Source organism: Phascolarctos cinereus, unplaced genomic scaffold (genome assembly GCF_003287225.1).
Source record: "Phascolarctos cinereus isolate Bilbo 61053 unplaced genomic scaffold, phaCin_HiC Scaffold_1;HRSCAF=81, whole genome shotgun sequence".
Classification (NCBI taxonomy): Eukaryota; Metazoa; Chordata; class Mammalia; order Diprotodontia; family Phascolarctidae; genus Phascolarctos; species Phascolarctos cinereus.
This window is the reverse complement of record NW_027555514.1, coordinates 258,474,382-258,498,389: the sequence shown is the minus strand read 5'-3', so window position 1 is coordinate 258,498,389 and position 24,008 is coordinate 258,474,382. Positions and strand designations below refer to the sequence as shown.

At 39.5% G+C, this 24,008-nt stretch overlaps 1 protein-coding gene across 1 annotated transcript in view; it reads right to left on the bottom strand.

Moving 5' to 3' along the window:
• The window catches only part of LOC110203729 (uncharacterized), an 89,334-nt gene that overhangs the window by 24,822 nt on the left and 40,504 nt on the right, over positions 1–24,008 (bottom strand). The window contains exons 2-3 of the mRNA XM_078153633.1: positions 17,880–18,315; positions 5,363–5,559 (exon numbers count right to left, since the gene is read on the bottom strand). Coding sequence (XP_078009759.1) covers positions 18,275–18,315 — 41 coding nt within the window. The 3' untranslated portion in view covers positions 5,363–5,559; positions 17,880–18,274. The remainder of the gene's footprint in view (positions 1–5,362; positions 5,560–17,879; positions 18,316–24,008) is intronic.

The following is a 24,008-nucleotide window of genomic DNA, read 5'->3' as shown; positions in this document are numbered from 1 at the left end:
CAAGCTATTATCTCCATTTTAAAGATGAGGAAACTGAAGCTCTGAAGTTAAAAAGCCATGGTCACTTCAGGGTTGGGGTCAAATCTGAAATCTGTAGCCTGCTGCCTCCTGAGAAGGAAGTATGCTGGAGGGAATCTGGGTAAGAGGATGAAATGAGATGTGATGACACTTTATCAGAATGCCTAGGCAGAGAAAAAATGATGACCTCTTGATACAGATCAGAAAGCTGGCATAGAAACTGAATGTTATGTTGATAGGGCATTTCAACACCCCAAGCATCAAGTCCAAGTCTCTGCTAAAGGTATTCCTGGATTGGCCTGCTAATACTAGTTTTGAAAAGCAAAGAAACTAGTTTGGACCAAGAAAGAACTGAATTGGTAAAGGAGAAAATATACACCCACTTGGTGAAAGTGATTGTGTTGTTAGAGCACAGAGGATTTGGAGGACAGTGCTGGGGTAAGTTCGTATCTACTTGAAGAAAGCAGATTTTCAAAAAGCTGGGAGATCACCCAATTATCTGAAGATCTAAAAGGGAATTAAATGTCACTGCCTGCAATGTCCTCCCTCTATTTTGATCATTGCCTGATAAATCCCTAAATGTCCATTAAAATCCCCATCTAGCTTCTAAACAAAGTCTTCATAATACTATCCCCTAGCTGGTAAGAACTGTGCTTTGTATTTTGCCAACGTATTAACAAAGTTATCTGTGGTTGTGTCATCCCTCCAGAAGTCAGTGACCAGGTGCTGTCTACACTTCATATTTATTAGGGCTGCCTAGAGCTCTTAACCTCTTGCTTCCTATATATGCTGTATTTAATCCAGCTCACGAGACAGACAAGAGATTCTCAAGAATCATTTTGATAATGAAAGTGACTGAGAGTTGGAAGAGTAGGGCCTGGAGCAGAGGAAGTGGCTAATGAAACCAAGGTGACTGCATGGTGAAAATCTGCGGGGCAGAGGCTAGAAAAAAAATTTTTCAGATGGTAAGGGGGAACAACATCAAGAATGAGAGAAATCCTGTAAGTATTCCATCAAGAAGATTAACGCTGGGCAGGAACCAAGGCTTGTGAATAATGGTATGGACAATAATGCGGATTTTTTAAAGTTTTGTGACGATGGAGGTTTGGATGGGATGGGAAAATGGTAATGGATCATGAACATGGAGAACTACTGAACTGTTACTTGGCTTCTGTCATCTCTATCAAAGAGAAGTATCCTAAAATTTGGCAGGACAGAACAGAAGAGAGGTGAGAGACAAATGAAAATCAAGCTAAGTGAAGAAACAACAGTAAGGTAACTCCTAGCCCTCTTCTATGAGTTCTAATCACCTGTTCCTAACATTTGCACACCAGGATCCTTGAAACAGAGCTTATGCATAGAACCGTTGCAGCACTGATAACAATCTTTTGCCAAGCCATGGAGAACAGGAGAAGGGTGCCAGGACTGAAGAATTTCATGTGGTTTTTCAAAACATGGATTCCTGAGAAATGTCAGGCCAGTGAACCTGACATTCTAGTCAAAATCCTAGGAAGGGCTATTAAAAGGATGATTTGTGAGCACTCAGAAAGAGGAACATTAGCAAGTGTGGGTTTGTCAATAAAGTGACTCCAGGCCAACCCAAATTCCTTTTCTGACAGGGTTACTAGTAGACCACATGCCCCAGACACAGTCTAGTTAGACAGTAGCAAGGCACATGACAAAGACTCCTCTGAGATCCCTGTGGACAAGACAGAGAGATTCAACTAACAGGATATGGAACTAGCTGGTTGCCTGATTCAAAGAGTAGGATTAATATTTTTATCCAAGACTTGAAGACAGACAGTATGTCAATTAAATATGTAATGACAGTTAAAAGTGATTTAGGCTGCATTAATCAAAGCAGTGATCATAATGAGGAAAGGGGAAGTGTCTACTATAACTGACCCAGTTCAGATGTTATCTCAAAGTGTCAGGTTTGATATATCATATTTCAGATGGGACATTAACAACCTAGAACACATCCAGAAGAGGACAGTCAAGATGGTAAAAGCACTTAAAACCATGCCATGAGCACTGGTTAAAGGAATCGGAGATGTTCAACCCAGAGCTGAGAAGACACAGAGGGGTCATGACCACAGTTTTCAAATACCAGCAGGTTTGTCATGAGGATCATTCTGACCACAAAGAGCAGAAAGAGGACCAGTTGCGTGGGTCCAACACACAGTTAAAATTACAGATTAATGTAAAGGAACAAGTTCGTAACAAAGTAATCCTCAAATAGAATGCAATCTGCCTGGGGAAAGTACCATATTTTCTGACTTCAAATACCAACTCTGTTTCAAGTTTCCCACTTCTCAGCCCAACCTCAAGTTAGGCATCAATGAGATGTCTCCTAAGGTCCCTTCATGCCTTAACCCTATGATTCCGTTATTTCTGAGCACCCTCTTGACTAGGCTTCTAGTATGCTTCCAAGATCTGAAGAATATGGCAAGGAAGGCTATAAGTCAGTTATTTGGGACTAATATAACTTGAGAACACAATGCTTAAAAAGAAAATGGGAGAGGTAGAGCATTCCTGCTTCAAAAGACTCATTCCTGCCCAATTTCTTTGTAATTTTCTAGTAATGACACTGCCTTGGCTTTAACCTGGCAGTAGCATATAGGAAGAAATGGGGAAGAGATAGTGTACAACTTAACTGACATGATGAATAGAACCTTTGATAAGATTGTTTTTTCACTAAACATAATAACATGACTGTAGTCAACAAAGCCAGTTATCTTCTTACATTTTAATCTGTTAGAAGTATTCATTTTAGGTCACTTGTTCCTTTCCAGATGATGAGCTTTTCTTCTGCTTTTGTACACTCTGAGTAAGTAGAAACATCCCAATGAAGGCTAAAGCAGGAAAGAGAGCACGGTTGACAGAAGAAGGGTGAAAGGAAGGTGAAGTTGTACTGTGCCAACTTTTTCCAGAAATCATTCAGCAATCATTTATTAAGCACCTACTACGTTCCAGGCACTGTGCTTGAGTACTGAGATAAAAGATGAAAAAAGAAATGTGTCCCTGTACTCCAAGAGGGATATTTTGCTATAAGGAAAACAACACATATAAGAAAACAGATGGAATAAAGACAAAGAAAACAAACAACCTTGAAGAAGATCAGAAAAGACAATAGAAGCTAATGCCGAGTGAAAAAAGCTAGGTGGAGGTGAGACGGGAATACATTTTAGACATGCGGGCAGAGGCAAAGGTGGAAAACGGAATGAGGTATATGGGGTACAGCAAGTTTGTCTGGAACCATCAGCAAAGGAGAGGGATCATGTGAAATCAGTCTGAAAATACAGTTTCAACCTGAATTGTGAAGGGACTGAACCATGTAGAGACACCATCAGTGATCTAAGATTCTTGAGTAAGGGAATGACACGGTCAGGCTGGTCTCTAAATAGAAGTGTTGAAGACACATTGCTTAGGGAAGAAACCAGGGACTCAGTAAGTAGGCTGCTACAATGATCCAAGTTAATCAGGATGGTGGCTGTTTGAACAGAGAGAAGGGCAAAAATGTGAGAAGTGTTGTGGACATAAAATCAACAGCACTGGGTAACTGACTGGACGTGAATGGGGAGTGAGAGAGAGTGAAGTCAAGGATGACTCCAAGTTTGTGAGCCTGAGTGACCAATACAGTCAACCGAGTGGGGTTCATTGGGAAGATAATAAAGTCTTATTTTGGACACGTGGAGTTTGAAATGTCTATGGGATATCTAGAGAGTGATATTTAGGAGGTAGGTGGTGATGTGGGACAGGAATGAAGGACATGAGGCTAGAAATGTGGATTTACACCTAAGATGACAACTGAATTTCACTGGAGTTTAATATAATCTAGAGAGACACAAGTCCTAGGCTAGACCCCTCTCCCCCCAAGAGGATAGAACATAGAAGTCAATGCAACAAAAGAAACTGACAACAGAGGAACACTTAGATGTGTAGGTGAGCATTATTTTGAAAACTCACTGGAGAATGAGTATCCAAGGAGGGGGTGGTCAACAGTGTCAAATGTGAAGTCTAGAAAGAGGCCTGAGAAAAGGCCGCTGGATTTAGCAATGAAAGAGGTTAATGGTAATTTTGGAGAGAACAGTTTGTAAACTTGCTGAGTTAAGATTGCAAGAGGCTAGGAAGTATGTGAGGAAGAGGAAGATTTTCTAGGATTTTTTAAGTGAAAGATAGGAATGATATCAAACAATAGGTTGAGGAGATGTCAGAGTAAAGTAAAGTGAAGGTTTATTTTTAAGCATCGAGGAGATCTGACCATGTTTGTGGGCCCTAAGGAAGAAGCCAGAGGATAAAGACTTCAGATTAGGAAGAGAAAGATGATACTGAAGGGGCAATTTCCCAAAGAAGATGAAGTAGTTAGGTTCAGTGCACAAGTATTGGGGTTGGTCCTGGCAGAGAGAAAAAGCATGTTTTCCTCAGAAACTGCAGCAAAAGAACAGAGGCAGATTGCTGAGCCAATCTGAGGTGCAGAATAGGAGAAAAGAGGGTGTTAGTAACAGAGAGCCTCAGTTTATTTGGTAAATTATAAACCAGAGAGGGAGTAGTTTCAGATGATTTGAGGAGAGAAGAGAATGTTTGGGACAAATACTGTGGGGAATGTAATAGTATTCATTCAGGGACACAATAAAATAATGCATGAAAATAATCAATAATATAATCTCTTCAACAAAATTATTTTTTGAAATGATGAAATTAAGCAATGTCTTAAACAGCTAATAGTTTATTTCTTAAAGGAAACAAGAATCACTGAGTGATAAACAAAGGACATAAAGAGGAAGTTTTCTAAGCTGACAATAGCCATATTTTTAAAATGGTCCAAAATCATTAATAAGTAGAGAAATGGAAATTAAAGTAACTCTAAGGTTCCGTGTTACACCCATCAGATGGGCAAAGTTGACAAAAACAAAAATGTTGGAAGGGTTGTGGGAAAATATGTACATTAAGACACTGTTGGTGAACTAGTCCACCCATTCTGGAAAGCAATTAGAACTATGTCCCTAAAATGACTAAGATGCATATCCTTTGCCACATACTGACACCATTACTATTCCCCTAAAAGATCAAATAAAGAAGACCAACACTCATACACACTAAAATATTTATAAAAGCAAGTAGAAAAGGAAAAACAAACTATTTGACAAAACACTTGCAAAGTGGCTAAGTTCTTGTCAAAATACTGGTATTCAAAAGATTCAAAACTGGAGAATAGAAATGTGCCCTTTTCCCACTGTCCTTCTCCTTCATATTCTTTAGCAAAACACTCAGTATCCACGTAATAATTACTTATTAAAGGTAACACTACATTTTAAATAATTTTGGGGGTCAGTTCACTTACGTGCATCATTCCCTCCTGGAGGCCGGTAAAAAGAAAGGCCCAATGATACTATGGCTGCAATTTCTAATATAATTAATGTAACATCTTGTAATACTTCCCATACTAATTGAAGAAATGTTTTGGCTTTTTAGGAGGTATAAAGTGCTTTCCAAACACTGCTTCCCTCCTCTCTATATCTGCAGGATTTCCGCTTAAACCTGTTAAAAAAAAAAAAAGCAAACATATATGTCAACAGTTGTGGTATCTGCTAATTAAAAAAAATTGCTTTCATTTCTACCACCTGTACTTCTTCAAATTCAAATTTATAAGGCTTTATTAAAATTACCTATTAATAACAGACCAAAGCAACAGACATATCAATACCTGTAAGGAAAATTTTGACTATATGATTTAAGAAAACTAAATATGAGCTTTTAGTTTAGAATGAGCTTTTCAGTATTATTTTCTTTTTTACTCTCTATATTTGCCTCTACTACAAGTAGTGGAGTCTAGTGGATAAATGGTGGCCTTGGAGTCAGGAAGACCTTTATTTAAATCTTCTCTCTCACACTAGCTATGTTATAGGAGACAAGCTAGTTAACTTCTCAGGTTACTAAAGCAACTAAGACCATCGCAACTAAGTTACAGATGAATTACAGATCTGTATTAATGAAGGGAGTTACCCCACCAGTAGTGGTCCACACCACTGGAATCACATGTCTGTACCAAAAACAGAAAGAAAAAGAAATGATCCCAGTAAAATAACATAACATATAGTGGATAAAGTGCCAGGTCTGGAGTCAAGAATACCTATGTTCAAATCCTCTGACACTGGCTACGTGGCCCTGGGCACATGACTAAACCTCAGCGCCCCAGGAACTCCCTAGGACTTATTCTCTACATCAACCTAATAGGTGCTTTCTGCCTGTCAGCCACTGCAGTTTGGCTCCCTGCTGCTTAGTCTAGGGGCTGGAGGAGCACTAGACAACCAGGCAATCATTCACTTACAGGCAATTACGAGGCAGACAAAAATCTAAGGAAAGATGTGAGAGTCCAAGGTTGAAGCTTAGAATGCAGCCTTGTTCTTCATGAACCTGTGGCAAACAAGCAGCTCTCTCTGATTTAGCACACAGTCTGACTTAACAAGGAAAATGAGCATTCCTCTTAAAGGAGTCTGTGCTGACCACATGGTTTCTGTATTATTATTGTTTTTTGATCTCGTTATTATGAGCAGTAATGATTAATTAGCATGGTATTAATATGGTATAATGCGTATAACATTAATAATCAGTATAATAACCTGTATAAATAAATAATAATCACAAAGGTAGAGAATTATGTCTTTCTTGATTACTTACTGAAAGGCATTTGTGGATACAGTAAACTAGGAAAAAGATACATGGAGACACAGACCTGTGAGCAAGAATTTATGCCAGAGGAGTGAAAGAAGAAAGAAGGGATCAGATACCACCAGGCTGGAAACATACAGAGGCAAGAGTTGGCAGTTTACTCTTTAAAAAGCAAGGGCAATTAAGCTAACATGAAGGTACATGATAGTTGAGGGACTTAACCCAAAGGGAAACTGTTGTATTAAAGAAAATTCTAAGAAAATTAAACTAACTGTAAATTGTACAAGAGAGTAAAAAGGAATAGTTACTACCAAACAAACAGCTACAGCTGAATGGCACTAAAAAGAAGGATTCAAGGGCTCCTAAAATTATTTGAGTGAGGAAATCTTCAGCGTACTTTAGGTCCTAAAAACGTGAAACCACTGGCAAAGCCTGGAAGGAATAGGCATGGTTATAGGGAAAGAATTCGAGTAGCTACAGAAAAGTGTTAAAAATTCATGGAGCAGAGGTTACTTACAAAGAGCTAGACCAAGCTAGGGTCTGAACTTCACAAAGCCAGTAATTTTAAGAGCCAAATTCTCCCACATTGAGTTAATAGAATAAAGCATGTTAAATACTGCGTGAACAAGTGATTAGCAATGCTAATGTTTGTATTAATAGAATTAAGACTACAAAACTGACTACTGGTAATATGTACAAAACATAAAAAATGGTGCTCACTGTTAGGTAGGTGGTTGGCTATCTATAAAATGAAGGACTGAAACCCAGCAAGAAGAAATAAAAAGAGAAATTCCATTCAAAATAACTACAGAATGCATAAAATATATATGTTATTTTTTGGAGGGGGGAGAGGTCCTTCTACTAAGATACACCCAGGAGCTCAGAGTATAAAAACAGAATTAAGTAATGGGAGAAATAGTAACTGCTAGGCTATGCCAATGTGACAAAGACAATTCTAACTAAATTAACTTATTTATGCCATACCAATCTAATTGCCAAAGGATTTTGTTAGAGGGCTAGCAAAAATAACAAGATTCAACTATAGGAACAAAAGATTAAGAATATCAAGGAATATAGGGGGGAAAGGTAGGAAAGAAAGAGATCTAGGGGAACCAGATCTCAAACAATATTACAAAACTATTTGACACTAGTCAAAAAACAAATAGATCAGCTGAATTGATACACACTATTAAAAAGCTAAAAGAAAAAACAGTAGCATAATTTTTAATAAACCCAAAGATAACCCTACTGGGGGTAAACACCTATTCAGAGGCAGCTACATAGTGGACAGAATACAAAGTCCAGAATACCCAAGTGAAAATGCTTCCTTAGACCCTTACTAGCTGTGTGATCCTGGGCAAGTCACTCTTAGTGAGCTCTCTTGGTCTCCATTTCCTCTGTAAAATGGGGAAAATAACAGCACCTACCTCGTAGTGTTTTTATGAGGATCAAATGAGGTAACCTATGTAAAATGCTTTGCAACTATATAAATGCTAGCAATTAGTACTTTTATTATCATTTGACAATTGCTGGGAAAACTGGAAAGCAGTTTAACATAAATTAGATCTAGATCAAAATCTCACAACAAAATCAATTCCAAATGGATACATAAATTAAATACAAAAGAATACAAAATACACATAGAGGGGGCAATAGAAAAATAACTTTTGCCACTACAAGAGTTCATGCCAAATAATGGATAGAGTGGATCTCAGAAGATAAAGTAGACAATTCTAATTACATAAAATTTAAAAGGTTACACAAAACCAATGCAGTTTAAATTAGAAGGAAAAAAGAAAATTGGGGGGGAAACTTTGTAGTAAACCTCTTTGATAAAGATTTCATTTCTAAGATAGGTATGTATGCACACATGCATACATAAGAATCTGAAAAAAACAAACCAACCACTGATTCATACTTCTTAGAACAAGAATCATTCCCCAACTGGAGTAACTGATCAAAGAATACATGCTGTTTAGGAAAAGAAATCCAAGCTAAAAAACAATGTGGGGGAAAAAATATGCAAATCACTAATAATTACAGGAATGCTAATTAAAGCAATTGGTGAGGTTCCACCTTACAACACAGTGGCAAAAAAAAAAATTTAAGGGAAAATGAATATTGTTGGAAGGGCTTCAGGGAAGTGGGTAAGAACTGTTGGTGTGAATTTCTACATCAACTTTGACTCCTGGAGTCAGAAAACTCTGCATACCCTTTGACTGACTGATGACAAATATTAGGTGATCTCATCAGCTCCCATGATTCTCAAATCTGTCTATTCTACTCTAAACTCTCAGCTGACCTCTAATCTCACATCTCCAACTGCCTTTCAGACATCTTGAACTGGATATCCAGTAGACAGATACTTTCAACTTAACTTGTCCAAAACAGAATTCATTATCTTTCCCTCAATCCTTCCCCATTTCCTATCTTCCCTATTACTGTAGAGGGCAACACCATGCTCTCAGTCCTTCAGGCTTACAACCTAGAAGCCATCCTGGACTCCTCACTGTCTTTCATCCCATCTGTTGCTAAGGTCTGCTGATTTCACAACATCACTCACTCCAATATGCCCTCTTCTCTCCTCTGACACTACTACCACTCTAGTGCAGACCTTTATCACCTCACGCCTTGGTAACTGCAACAGCCTGCTTTTTGGGTGGGGTGGGGTGGGGGGAGTGGGGCAGGTGGCTGTACCTGCCTCAAGGCTCTACCCACTGCAGTCATTCCTCCATTCAGCCTCCAAAGTGATTGCCACCTCTTTACTCAACTCCAGTGGCTCCCTCTTGTCTCCAAGATCAAATACAATATACTTTGTTTGGCCATTCAAAGCTCTTCAAAACCTAGAAGCCTCCTACCTTTCCAGTCTTCTTAACACCTTATTTCTGGGCACATCTTCAATCCCGTGACACTGGCCTGCTGGTTATTCCACAAACAAGACACTCCATCTCTCAGCTCCAGGCATTTTCTCTAACTGCTCCCTGCCCCCAGCCGCCCAGTGCTTGGAAAGCTCCCACTACTGGTTCACCAGGCTTCCTTGAAGTCCCAACTAAAGTTCTATCTTCTACAAGAAGCCTTTCCCAACCGTTCTGAATTCTCGATCTACCTTTCTCGTAATTACTTCCTATTTATCCTATGTATGGGTTAATGTCTGTACATATTTGTGGTCTCCCCCATGAGACTGTGAGCTCCTGGAGGGCAGGCACTGTTGTTTGCCTTTCTTTGTACCACCAATGCTAAGCACAATGCCTGGCATATACTGGGTGCTTAATAAATGTTTATTGACTGACAGTGTATATCCCAAAGAGATCAAGGAAAGAAGAAAAGGCTCTATTTTCACAAAAATATTTACAGAAACTCTTTTTGTAGCAGCAAAAATGAAAAACTAAGAGGGTGTGTCTATCTGTCGGGGGATGGCTGAATAAATTATGAATACATGAAATGTACTGCAAAAAAAAAAAGGAACACTTTCTGGGAAACCTGGGGAAACCAGTATCAACTAAAAAAGTTTTTCTCTTAATTCTGAAACCTGCTCTTCCAACATCATGAGTTCTTGTTAGGCTATGCCCTATGCCTTCTCTGATTAAAAATCCTAAGCTATAATGATGGTCAGGGTCCATGATTTCTGATAGTTAGCATTTACAGAGAGCTTTAAGGGTCTGTGAAGCACGTCATATGTTAACTTATCTGACTTTCCCCCAATAACCCTGTGAGGTAGGTAATGTCTCCACTTTAAAGATGGGGAAACTGAGGTGAGGAGAGGTTAAGTGGCTTGCTCCAAAGTGAGGCATTTGAAGGCCTGGCAGATGGGGACTCTTGAGCCACCAGTGGTCCTTGGAAGTTCAAGGCCAACTAGGAGAGGCAACTAGGAGAGGCAGAGATGACTGGGGAGGGCCAGCTGTTCTGACTACCCTCTCAGCCTTCCCCCCTCCCCGACAGAGGAGAATGGGATTCTCAAACAAGTCAGTGAACGTGATGAACATGACTGTGACCTTTGATTAAAATCCAGAATATGCCAATAAGGGTCAGTCAGTCAGCATTTATTAAACATTTTTATGGCTGTACCAGGCACTGTGCACATGGGGACATAAAGAACAGCAACATCAGCCCCTCATGTCCACAAAACGCCACAAATGTGTATATATAATATACATACAGAGTCAATGTAAGCTAATGCCAGAGGGAAGGCATCAGGGTGGGTTGTGGAGGAGGGTCAGAACATGGCAAGGGGTCTCAGGCACAAAGTGGATGTGGCAGTCCTGAAGGAAGTCAGGTAAAAAGAGAAAAGCATTCTGTACAGGGAGAACAACCAGTGAAGTCAGGAGGTGGAATCCTGTGCAAGGACCCCAAGTATGCCAGGGTAGCCTAGGAGGGAGTGAAGTGTAACAAGTGGCTGTGTACTGAAGGGTTTTAATTGTCCAACCAAGGATTTTATAGTCAATACTAAAGGTGATAGGGAGCCACAGGAGTTTAGGAGGGGTGATATGATCAGACCAGAGCTGCACTTTAGGACAAGACGCAGGGAGGTACCTGGAGGGTATGAAGGCCTGTCCCAGTGTGGCTGGTGAGTACTGGAATGAAGAGCACGGGAAGGGAGAAACAGCAAGACTAGTGAGACCCAGGTAAGGATGCTGTAGAATTTTTATTTATGTACATGTTGGACCATATAACTTTTAGAGTTTCTACTAAGCAGGAAAGTCTTTGGATAATGTAAACTTCTGAGTATGCTTCTAACAACTGAGTAAAAAGTACCTTTACCCAACAGTTTTTCCCAAGCCTCTTCATACCACCAGCTCCAGTCTTCTCACACTGCTCCTCACCAGGCACCACACCCACACTTCCGCACCATTCTCCAAACAGGATGCAGGCTTCCACTGCTCACACTTCCCCCTTCTCCGACTCTGGAGATTCTTTAAGCTCCAGCAGAAGTACCCTCCACAAAAGCTACAAGTGATTTCTCACTCATCTCACAGTATGTTACACACGCCCATTCTTGTGTCTTTATTTCCCCCAGGACCTTTTAAGCTCTCTTTTTCGGCAGGAAGCGTAGTTTATTTCTTTGTATCACCTTCAAACTGGGAGGGGGGGAAGGGACCCAAACCAAACCAAACCAAACAATACTTGTTAAACAAATAACTACAATCATGACCTCTAAACACTATGCTTCAATTCAAAAGAAAAAAGCATGTGCTATTTCAAAATCTTACTCTAGGTAAATAGATTCACAAAGGCTTTTTAAAAGTTCTAATATTTTAGGAATATGTCTTGCTCCAATCAAAGCATAGAGTCAAAAATAATGCCATTTGATTTAGCATTGGGCTACTGAAAATCAGATCTGAAGTAAAATCGACATATAACTAGATGATTTCCAAAGTCCCTTTCAGACATAAATATATATTTCTGAGTATGGCTGAATGAAAAGCTATATCCGCTCTCTTTCCAGTTTGTGGTTAAAGGGCTTTTAAAATTTCATGTTGCACACTGAACCTTGTGAATGTTCATTAAAAAAATTCAAGTCTTCTATTTTGTTAGCAGACCATAGGATTGCTATTCACAATAAAAAAGCAAAAGCAAAATGAGGAATATGGGGAGATGGAAATTCTTGACTTTATTATTATTATTATTAGTTTTATTATTTTATTAATTTTTTTTTTGTACCAAGACTGGCCTGAGCCTAAAATACAGACAGCGCATCCATATTCTGTCAATATAGCTACAGGAGGATATACTGAGAGACATTCATACCAATACTGAGGAATACAAGCAGAAGAAGGGTCAAATTCTTTCAAGCCAAAGTCTTCCAAGAAATGTTCTCACCAAATTCTAAACCAAAGCGGCAGTTGAAGGCTTATCGTTTAGCTAATCAGAGCTCAAGTGCTTTGAACAAAGCTAACTGCCATCTTAAATCTCATTTTCTTTGTACACTGCTTAGTGTCTTCCCATACTTTGAGATCCCCTTGCTCTCTGGCTAAGTCTTCCTGGATCTGCAACCGGCTGGTGGCATGTCCCTGACCACATCCCTCTGTTTTCTTGTATAGCTTATTATGGAGAAACAACATCTCCCTTGCTATTTATTTTACATCAGTTATTTGAAAGTCAGCCTGAACTTGTGCAGAGTCTTTGGGTGATAACACAGCTTCCTGTGGGGGTGGGATGGAGAGTTATTTATATGTCTAATGACAACAGTAATTGCTAAGATAACGTGTAAGACAACATGTTTCAGATTCTTTACAAAAGAACATTTCACAACAGAAAATGATTCATACATAAACAAGGTCAGGATTTTTCAGACATTAAAATTCTATGAACTACAGCAAATCAACAGGAACAGATTTGAACTCTACCTCAACAAGGGTAACTATGAACATTAACGCTTAAACTCTATTCATTAATGACCTAAGGTGGCCATTACCTTTGGAAGCAAGCAAAAACTATTCATTTTGGATTCTATTCTTAAAGATAATTGATGCCCTATCATGATGACAAAATTGGTGCTTCTGATAATTTTTATTTTAAATTTTAAATTGCAGAAACTGAAAGGGAAGAGAACACTAAGTCAAGCATTGCTAGTAATCAAAAGACCAAGTAGCCCTTTAAGAAAGCCAATACCACTTTCCGTTACAGTAACACAACCAAGTAGACCTGCTTTAAAAGGGTACTGGATAAAGAAAAAAAAATTATTTTCAGTTTAACATAAAGGTACTTTTCTTGAGGACAAAAAGGAAGAAATGGAGCAAGTGATTTATAGTAGAGCTATTTGGGGCCTATTTACACCACAAGAGATTGAATCTCAGGATTCACAGAGAAGCAAGTCAGTTGTTTAAATAGGTAGATTTTTAAAATGAGTAGTATGCTTTAATCTTTGTTGAAATTCTAGTGTTAACTATACAGACACACATACATATATGTATGTGTATATGTGTATGTGTATATATGTATATAAATAATGTATAGTAACAAACCAGATGAAAATTCCACATGCTTGCTTGACAATCAAAATTATTCTAGAAAACGATTTTGGGACCAAAATGGAAAAACTCCTCTCTGAATAAAGAAATGTGATAGTAGTTTCACTGTAACTCAAAGATGGGGATGGGGATGGGGACGGGGCAAAGCCTCTCATTAAGAGGTGGCATCTTATTTCTCTGCCAAGCTCCACTTCTCCATTGAAAACTGCCTTCTATAGATCTCTACCTGGCTGTTTCACAAGCATCTCAAACTCAACACATATCCAAAGAACTCTGGTTGAGGGCCTCATCATCTTTCTATCTCTTGGTTTCAGGACCTTGGAGTTATCCTCATCCCATATACTGCCAAATATTTTCAGCTCTACTTCTTTTATAACTATTCCACCTGTACCCTTCTGTGTCTTTACTCACATAGCTATTACCCTAGTTCAGACCCTTATCACCTCTCCTATGGACCAAACTGCCAAACTGATATTCATAAAGTATAGGTCTGGCTGTATTATTGTCCTGCTCGAAAAAACAGAGTGGTTCCCTACTGCCTATAGGACAAAAAGAGAGAGATGGATGGATAGACAGATTCCTTGGTTTGGCATTTAAAGCCCTTTGCAACCTTGCTCCACCTTTTCTTTCTAGACTGTTTTCACACATTCTATACTCCAATGAAACTGGACTCAGATCCGTGAACTCATCTCCGCTCAAGGGAAGGCTCTCCCCTATGACTGGAATGCTCTTTTTACTTCTCTACTTTATCCAGTCCTTTATTTCACTTAAAACTCCATTTCATTCCATTTTCAGCTTTTAACTAAGGTCTATCTTGATTCCCCAAAACTGCTCTCTCCCAGATCCCTGGGATTCCTATGGATTTTTAATTGCATGTATTTTGTATCATCTGATATACATATAGGTTTTCCCTCTGTAGAACATAAGCTACTAGAAAAGGCCATGTACTCCTTGTACCAAACTGTGGGAGTCGCTGCTTGATAAATGCTTGTTGAATCAGCTGAATGGGGGGAGAGACAAAGGGAAAGAGGCAAAGAAGACGTTACGGTTATAAAGAGGGAAAATTGTATCCAGTACTACCATTCACTCTTCTCTTCCACGTTCATACCCTTGAGCTCATCTCTGCCTCTTCTCCCATTCACTTAAGGGTGAATAGTGGTTAATACATAAATAAGGCTATCGAAAACACAGAGGAGATTTGGGGAAAGAAATAAGCTTACTCAGGGGCATGGTGAGTTTGAGCTGCTAGTGAAACATCCAAGTTGAGATCTTTTTAGTTGGGTACAAGAGACAGTATGGTTAAGTACTGACTAAGCTCTTGGAAGAGAGAGATCTTTCAGTCATTTGTACTAACAGATTAATCTGAAGCCATGGAAGTGAAGGAGACTGCCAAGGAAAAGAATATACAAAGAGAAAATGAGAAAAGAACTTTTGAGGGAATTTAGACCTTAAGGATTTAAGAAGAAAAGTAGTGTAAACTCAAAAAATACCCAGTTTTAGAGGTAGGAAAAGAAACTAGGCAGCATGGCATATAAGAGTAAAGAGCGGAGAAAGAATATCTGAGAAGCTGTAGGTCTTTTTCAAATACTAAAAAGCTCAATAAGGATGAAGGCTTATTAACCCTGCCCCCCAAAACCTCGACTTAGAGTTCACAGGATCACAGGTGTAGCACTAGAAGTCATTCAGGACTGAAACCCAGATATTCTGACACAGAATCTAATGCTCTTCCCAAAAGGCTGTGCTAATTGTAAGATGAGCACTGGTGAGCTCTGAGAAAAGCAGGATATTCTAGGATCATTCATTTAAAGCATGATTTCCACTGAGCCATGACACTGGACATGGAGTATGAGTATGATCTCTAGCTCTGTAATATCTTAGTTACATGAACTTGCACAAGTCACTTAATGCTCCTGCAACTCAGCTCCTTCATTTGTAGAAGGAAAAGGTTGGGTTGGATGATTCTGATGGTCCTAGGAAGCCGAAAGAAAGAAGACATTTAAAAACTCATATGTACTAGGGACCTCAGAGAAGCTTCAAGAAGAATGATGCAGATAGATGGTAGGTTGCAAAGTGATGAGGAAAGGAGGGGGTAGGTAGAGACAACTTTTTCCATTTAATTTGGTCATGAAGGAGAGGGGTGAGATGAGATTAGGTAGGTGAGACAGAAATCTAAAAGAAGGCTTTTTCTTTTACAGAATAATTCAACATATCAAGGAGAAGGAAGGACTGAACATAATTATAAATAGATGATAGGGGGAGCAACCTTTTGACTGAGTCCAAGTTTTACAGAACAAATCCTTTTATTTTGGCGATTTGTTCTGTGAAGTTTGGATTCAGTCAAAGGGCCACATGTGGCCTTGAGACCACAGGTTCCCCACCCCTGCTGCAGACTGATGACATATGTGAGAAAGAATCATTGTCAAAGAGATAGAAAACAATGAAATCAAAGTAGAAGAAATACTAAGGACTGAGAAATAGTTCCTGATACAACAACAAATAATGGGTGATTCTGATATAATTTTGGAAAAAATAATTCTTCCATATAAAACAATGCTTAAGAAAATAACTATAAGCAACAATTCTATAGTGTACCCAGAGAAGTCTGTCAAAGGTCTTCCTGTGTGATTTATCCAACCATGCTTTTCCTAAAGTAAGCTTTTAATAAACATATTGGCGGAATTAACTTTACAACAATTTATTCTAAAATCTGGCTACCACTTTCTGTTTTACTATTAGTAAAAGTGATACGTAGTGATACCTAGCAAGTAAATTGAGTGCAAATACTGCTTTGGAGGTTAATTTCTATAAAACTGGTGAAGAAACTAATAAATCTTCATTTGTAAATACACATACTATATTTCCCAAAGCCACAGCATATCAGGTTTTTGTAAGGAAATTACTTTGTAAACTTTAAAAATTGTGAACTATCATTGTTCCAGTGGTTTTTATTAAAACAGTCTCATATTCTCTATTACAGTAAGTTATGATTAACAAGTATCCATTTTTCATGACTGATATTGTTAATTAAAAATTATTATTTCTCCTACTTTGATGTGATAATTTTGCTATTTTCAAATACCCCAAATTCTGATTCTATACTTTTGGACCCAAACATTTTATAATAGCCAGAGAGGACCTTACTTCTGAAACCATTTCAAAGACTACTACAGTAATGATTTACCTTTTTCTTAGCCCTCCCATTATGAAATACTAAATTAATACTAAAGCATTATAAAATCAAAAGATGCCCTATGCGCATAGAGAGGATTCAAGGATATGTGGCTATTTAAGACCTGAAATGCTTTTACAAACCTACAGAAACAGCTGCGAGGGCTGTAAGTTAAGTCACTGTCATACACCCCATTTAATTTCCTTCAGAAATGACCGGGTTTTAGTCTCAAAGCCTAGGTTAAGCTTAGTCTAACCCCATGGCTAAAAGTAACTTATCCAGCTGCTGACCACATTAACACTATTTGATATTTTCAGGCATCAAATAAAAGAAAACCTAAGGGGGGGGTGTGGTTGATTTCTAAAGAAACCTTTAGGAACCATCGGCTGCCTTGACGACTGGTAGCTAGCCAAAAAACAAACTCATAAAATAGTTTTGAAATTAAGAACAAATGTAAATTAACAAGAGGCATTAATAAAAAAAGTCTAAGCCAACAATAATAACAACAATAATCATTGTAGCTGCTTTAAAAAGTCTGCAAAATCTCACTCGATCCTCACAAGAACCCTGGCAGGTAGGTGCTATTATTACCCCCATTTTACAAATGAGGAAAATTGTGGCAAATGGAGGTTAAGTGACTTGCCCAAGGTCATATACCTAGAAAGTTTCTGGGGGCTAGATTTGAACTCAGGTTTTCCTGAGTACAGGTCTAGCACTCTCTCCATTGTACCTAGCTACATTAAAAACACACGGAAAATGACAACAAAATATAATAAATAATATGTGTGGGAATAATCTTATGTATATGGAATACACCAAAAAAAAAAAAAGGATTTAAGATATATTAAAACAATAATCAAGTGATCCTAATCTTGGTGAATGGTTACATTATTCCATGGGTTACACAAACATCTTTTTAGTCACTAAAATTTTTACAGAACCACAATCCTTCTAATACATGGGGAAAAAAAACATTTTAAATTTAGTGAACCAAAGACAAAATATTCCCTCTGTAGAAAAGACTAATCAAAAGAAGTCAAAATAAAAATTACCTTCATTGGGAGATGTTTTCAACTTTGCAGAAATTCCATAGACATCTCCATAGCATTCTTGTATTTTACGTAATGCATCTGTGGACCTGAGCTCCATGAGAGCCCGCAGTTCAGCAAGTGTTATTCCAAAATCTCCATCATTATTAGCTTCCTTCAGAGAGTTTTTCATAACACTATACACAGAGCTGTTGGCCATATCGCCCGTTACAAGTGTAATGTTTATTATGAGGAAATTCTTTCCAAAAGGAACAAATTTCTTTCACTTGATATACTTCCAAGATGAAAATCGTTTAAATACGACAATCATCCTCAAAATACACACTTATCATGTGAATCTGTAAAGTAGCATCAGCAGCAACATTTTCCATGGAGTTCTCTTGAACTTTGGCCCATGGCTAGTTTCTTTTCTCCACATTAATCATAAGAGATGTGCAATCTGAAAAAGAAAAGATGTGAAATCATTAACAAAAGTAAAATGGGGAGCCCCTGTCTGTCAGAAAACACCTGGACCATCAATCAGAAGGAGCTCAAGACCAAAAATGGCAGAAGGCTATACACAATGGGCCAAGTTACTCACTGGACCCAACTATTGGACAGAGAAAGAACAATGTTTGGGCTTCTTCATTTTTAGTGTTTAGTAGATTTGTTTGTCATGCTCTCCTAGGAGTCATCTCTCCTAGGCGGCTGTAACACACTTAGGTATTATCTAGTGCAACTCTTAATTTTTCAGATGAGGAAACTAAGGCCCAGAGGGGTAAAGGGAAGTGTCTACCATTACACACGCAGCTGATAAGGGGCAGAGGAAGTCCTCTGACTCTCATACCAAGGTTCTTTCAACTACAGCCACATTTCATGTCAACCGACAACCGATTCAAATGTTTTCACCAAAAGATCCCCATAACTAATGCTAATATCAAGTTCTGATACAGAAATGAGTGACTGACTGTTGTAGTAAAGAGCCTGGCTTACAGCCAGGTTCCAGTCCTGCTTCCAACACATACTGTGTGACCTTGGGCAAGCAACATTTCAGTAAGAAACCAACTGTCTGAGCCTTCAGTTCTGCATTGGTTGAGGGTGTTTCCTCATCAGTAGCCTATACCAATAAAATGACAGGTTCACAGATGTATAGTTGGACAAGACCCCGAGTTCATCAAGTGAAACCACTCATTCCAGGTACAAGTTTCTAAGGCAGACAGGCCTCCAACATGATTGAGTGCCCAGTGGCTGGAAAGCTGGCTATCCTCATTGTGTCTGGAGCTCTTTTACCTATTTACAACTTGGGGCGAAGTACTTTAGACACAGACTCTCAAACCCACACCATGGTACAAATAATCATCCAATCTCAAAGATCTCAGAGGCCTTCAAACTCTTCTCCCCCACATCCTCATCAGTCCCCAAACTCTGTCAACTCTACCTTAATGTTCTCTCCTGAACATTTTCATTCCACCACTCTAGCTCAGGCCCCATCACTTCAGATTGGCACTACTTACAGCAGCAGCCTTCTAAAGGGCCTCTCTACTTCTATCCAAGTTCCAGTCCCACCAACCTGCTGCTTCCCACCACAAGACTGCTTATTCTAAAAGCGTCACTTTCATCACGTCACTTCCCTGTTCAGTAAACCTTCTATGACTGTCCAATATCGTCATGAAGAATTCCTTATTTTCAATCATTTCTCATTCATTCTTCCTCCATGCTTTTGTTCATACCATTTCTCCCCATGTTACACATTCTCCTCTTTGCTTAACTAACTTGTTTTCAAAGCCTGGTTTGAATCTCATTTACTCCTGAAAACCCTTCTGACCTCCCCCAAACAAAGCGATTTTCTAGCTTCTCTGAACTTTTAACAGCCCTCAAGTGTTCCCTTGACTTGGCACTCATTACATACTGGCTTGTACAATCAGTTACATTTTTATGTGTACAGTAAATTCTCAACTTCAAAACGAATAGCATTCAAAAAGGACATTGGTATGTAGGTTATTTGGAAAGAGTAACGGATTTTTCTATAGAAACAATGTTATGAATGAGGACTAGATTCTGAAGTTAGCACACCAATGTCTATTAAAACCAAAAAACATGTAACTGAAATGCTGTATGCTTGCAATGGAAAAAAATATATATACAATGAATTCAAAACTACAAATAATGCAGAAGAATACAATTAAATCATCTGTATCCATATTTTTAGTGTTGTCAATGGGGAAAAGGATTTAATTTGAGGAGGATGAGGCAAATCAAAACATCTGCAGAGATTCTGGTGGGGACTTTTGGATACAACTTGTAAAGGTTGATAGCAACTGTATTTCTTTGATTTCAAAGCATACAGGTTGATGCAGGTACATCACTAGCACTACTCTCATGCTTATCAGATATGATATATGCAAACAGCAGAGGAGAAAGAAAGAGCACCACACTTGGTAAAACACTTTTTTTTTTAGGCAATTGGGGTTAAGTGACCTGCCCAGGGTCACATAGCTAGTAAGTGTCAAGTGTTTGTACACTTGGTAAAACAAGCAATGACAGGGATAAGAAGTTAGATCGTGGAGAAGAGATGCAGAGTTGGGCAATTTCTTAAAGTAATGAAAAAATAAAATCAAATACACAACAGTGCTCACCCCAGGCAAAGAGACATTACACAAAAGTTTAAAATTATCAGGTGCTATCAGCTCAAGAAAGTTTGTTTGCCACAGTGAGGGCTTCAAGACAGGGACTGGCTATACAGGGAAAATCAGAAGTTGAATTTTCATATTTTGGAGCATTTTAAATATGTATGTCTGCACATACATCATATATAAAAATTAAACATACTATGAACATGTCATGCCCCCGTTAACACCTTCTATGTGCAATGTGTTGGGGATATAAAGAGAAAAGACAGTACTTGCTCTCCAAGAGCTCACATTCTAATGGGAGAGATGATATAGAAGGAAGGTTTCAGCTGCAAATAACAAGGAAAGGTCTGCTGGTCCTTAGGGTGCAGAGGCAAAAACAGATGATAATGCCTCTTCTTCAGTGTCATTTCCACTGATAACATGTTCTCAGTTTCTGATGCTGAACAATCTGACAATGCCAAGGACTTTCCTTCCCAGACAGTCAATAGCTGTGGCTGTAGTACCCACACGAGCAGCCATGAGGCTTGCATCTCCATAGGACTTACTTCCCGGGACGATGGCCAAGGGCACTTGGAGAGGCCTTACTGTTCCAAAGGCTCTTGATTTGGGAGTCCTGGCTATCTCCATCAGGGTCTGGCCAAGGTGCTGGTGGCGGGGGGCTGGGGGAGGTTTGACCTGCCCAATACCAGCCATGCCCTTTCTTCCCTCAGGATGAACTGCTGCTTCATCCTGCCCGCCCTGTGTGTGGCAGTTGGTCGGCAGCTGGTCTCTTCTCCACAGAAGTTGCTTCCCCAGATAACAGCTTTGAGGGCTGGGCTGGAAGCAAGCCCAGTGATCTAGGGGTGCTGCCACTTCCAGATCTCCTGTGCCCTCTCTGACTGTTAGTGGCAGTTGGTCAGAAGTGGCAGTTGGTCAGCAGTTGCTGCCGGTTATGAGAAAGGCAGGGCCTCTATCCACAATGAGGTCAGTGGGGGCTGGGCTGGAAGAAAGTCTATCTGGTCATTTGGGAGACACTGCCATTCCCAAGGCACAGGGTCCTGAGCTGTCTCTATCAGGGTCTTCAAGGGGATGGTGATTTTAATTGGTGTGGCACGTCTTCCTTTGGCCTTTAGTGATTCGCCAATTCCCCTAAATCACAAACTTAGTCTGGCATTTCAAGTTCTCTATTTTTTGGCTCTTACATGTTTCCAAGCTGACTTCATATCATTCCCCATCATTAGGCACTGTCAAACTGACCTCCAGACTGTTTCTTAACCTTAGTAATCCATTTCTTGTCATCCTGCCTTCATTCATGTCAAGCCTTCTCATGTGGGTCTCTTAGAATTGCAGACTGTCAAAGCTCAATCCAAACGTCGCCTCTGCTGTGAGGCCTTTTAGACCGTCCTAGTTATGGGTGCTCTTTCCTTTTTCGAATTAGCTTGCTTTTACTCATTTGTGCATTGGATCTGACCCCAGGAGAACATAAGCTCTTAGAAGGCAATGGCTACTGGCATTCGTGTCTTTGAGTCTTCAGCACGTCCACATCAACTTGAACGCACAGAGCACGTGCGTGTGTGTGTGTGTGTGTGTGTGTGTGTGCGCGCGCGCACGTGAGAGAATATGTGGATGTATATGTGCATAGTCAACGTTTTTAAAATGCCTACTTTACATTCATATGTGAACATATTCACTCCTGCACTCCTTTCTTGCCAATCACGTTATAAGCATCTTGACTTTAGGGACCAGGACTGCCCAGCGTCAGTGTGCCTAGCAAAACATCTGGTAGCCTAGAAAGCACTCAAATGCTCTCTTTTGAGGTTTTGGATGAATTGTTTCAAAAAGAACATTTGATGGCCAGGTTCCGTTCAGGGTTCAAATAATGAATGTTCCAGTATTCAGTTAGGAGACTGTCTCTCTGCAAGACCCTAGAGTGAATACCATATTTTATCACCTCTTCGGCTATTACAGCTTTACTTTGTCAACATCAAGTTTGCAGCTGTGGCGTAATGACTAAAGGGCTAACCTCTGAGTCAATAAAATGAGTTCAAATGAAGCCTCTGCTATATATTGGCTAGGTGACTTGGCTAATTAAAACTTTGAAGGGAGTCTTCTTCACACAGATGAAATCATAAACTTGGTCCAAGATATTAAGTTAAGTAGCTGCCAGTATGTGCCATTAAGGAAAACTTGACTATCTCTGACAACCATCCTAACATATAAACAAGTTTCATTTTCCCCAGGGCTTGTATTGTCTAGTCCAAGCCACAATATTTATCTGAGTGTACTAGAAACACTTCCTTAATAATACGCTAATCTGATCACCAGATGATTTTGAACCACAAATTCCTCTACGGGAGAAACCTCTGAAAGAAGCTTTCTCTCTTCAGGGAGACAGTCAAGGGTCTAACACACATTCTTACAAGAGGGAAATACAGGATTGAAAAACACCATCGTACCTCAGAAGCACCGTCTGCAGAAACGAGAGAATGAACAATCAGGTTTTGACCGTATTTCACAAAGAATGATATTTAAACACAAAAATAAAGGACAGATGTTTCAAGCCTTCTGCTGAGAGAAGCAGTACCTTCCAAAAGCAGCCCCTTCCTGTTTAGGATAGCACTACTTATCACAGTGCCTGGCACCCAGTGAGCCTTTCCTCTTTCTATCAGAGTTTAAATTTACTTCTCTGCACTGTGCACCCATTGCTCCCGGTTACGTCCTTGGGGAGGAGAACATATTTCTTCTGTGTATCTATTCACCAAGCATTAATTGTCTACCAAGAGGGCAGAGCACTGCCACTACAGTCAGAGTACAAGTAGCCCAATTCACATCCTAACTGGTGCTTTCCACCTGTGTGACCTCAGGCAAGTCACTTAATTTCCCTCAGCCTCAGTTTCCTCATCTTTACAATGAGAAGACTGGACCGGATTAGATGGCTTCTTAGGTCTTTTCCAGTTCCAGACAGGTCATCCTAAAAAGGTGCTAGGGATAAAATAAAATAAAACCACTCTCTTTCAACCAGCCCACCCATCATGCTCTGGACTCCTTGAGCTTTGGCAACATGACCACTATATAGACTGGCAAATCATGACCATAGCTTACCCCATGGTAAATACTACTACTACTACTACTACTACTACTACTACTACTAGTAATGATAATAAAATAGGTAACATTTATATAGCACTTACTATGTGCCAGGCACTGTGCTAAGACCTGTTCATGTGATCCTCACAATAACCTTTCGGAAGGGGGGGTAAGGAGGTGCTGTTGTTATTCTCATTTTACAGATGAGGAAACTGAGGCAGACCGAGGTTAAGTGATGTGCTCAGGGTCACACAGTGATTGAGTGTCAAAGGCCAGACAAGGTTTGGTCTTCCTGACCCCAGGCAGAGCATTCTGTCCACTGTACCACCTAACTGCCCAAGTAAACTATATCCTTGATTTGTAAGAGTAGTAACCCACTCAAAAAAGAAATGAGGTTAATCTAGAATACTTTGCTCGAGACAGCCTTGCCAGCTCCTTTGTGATCACCACTTCC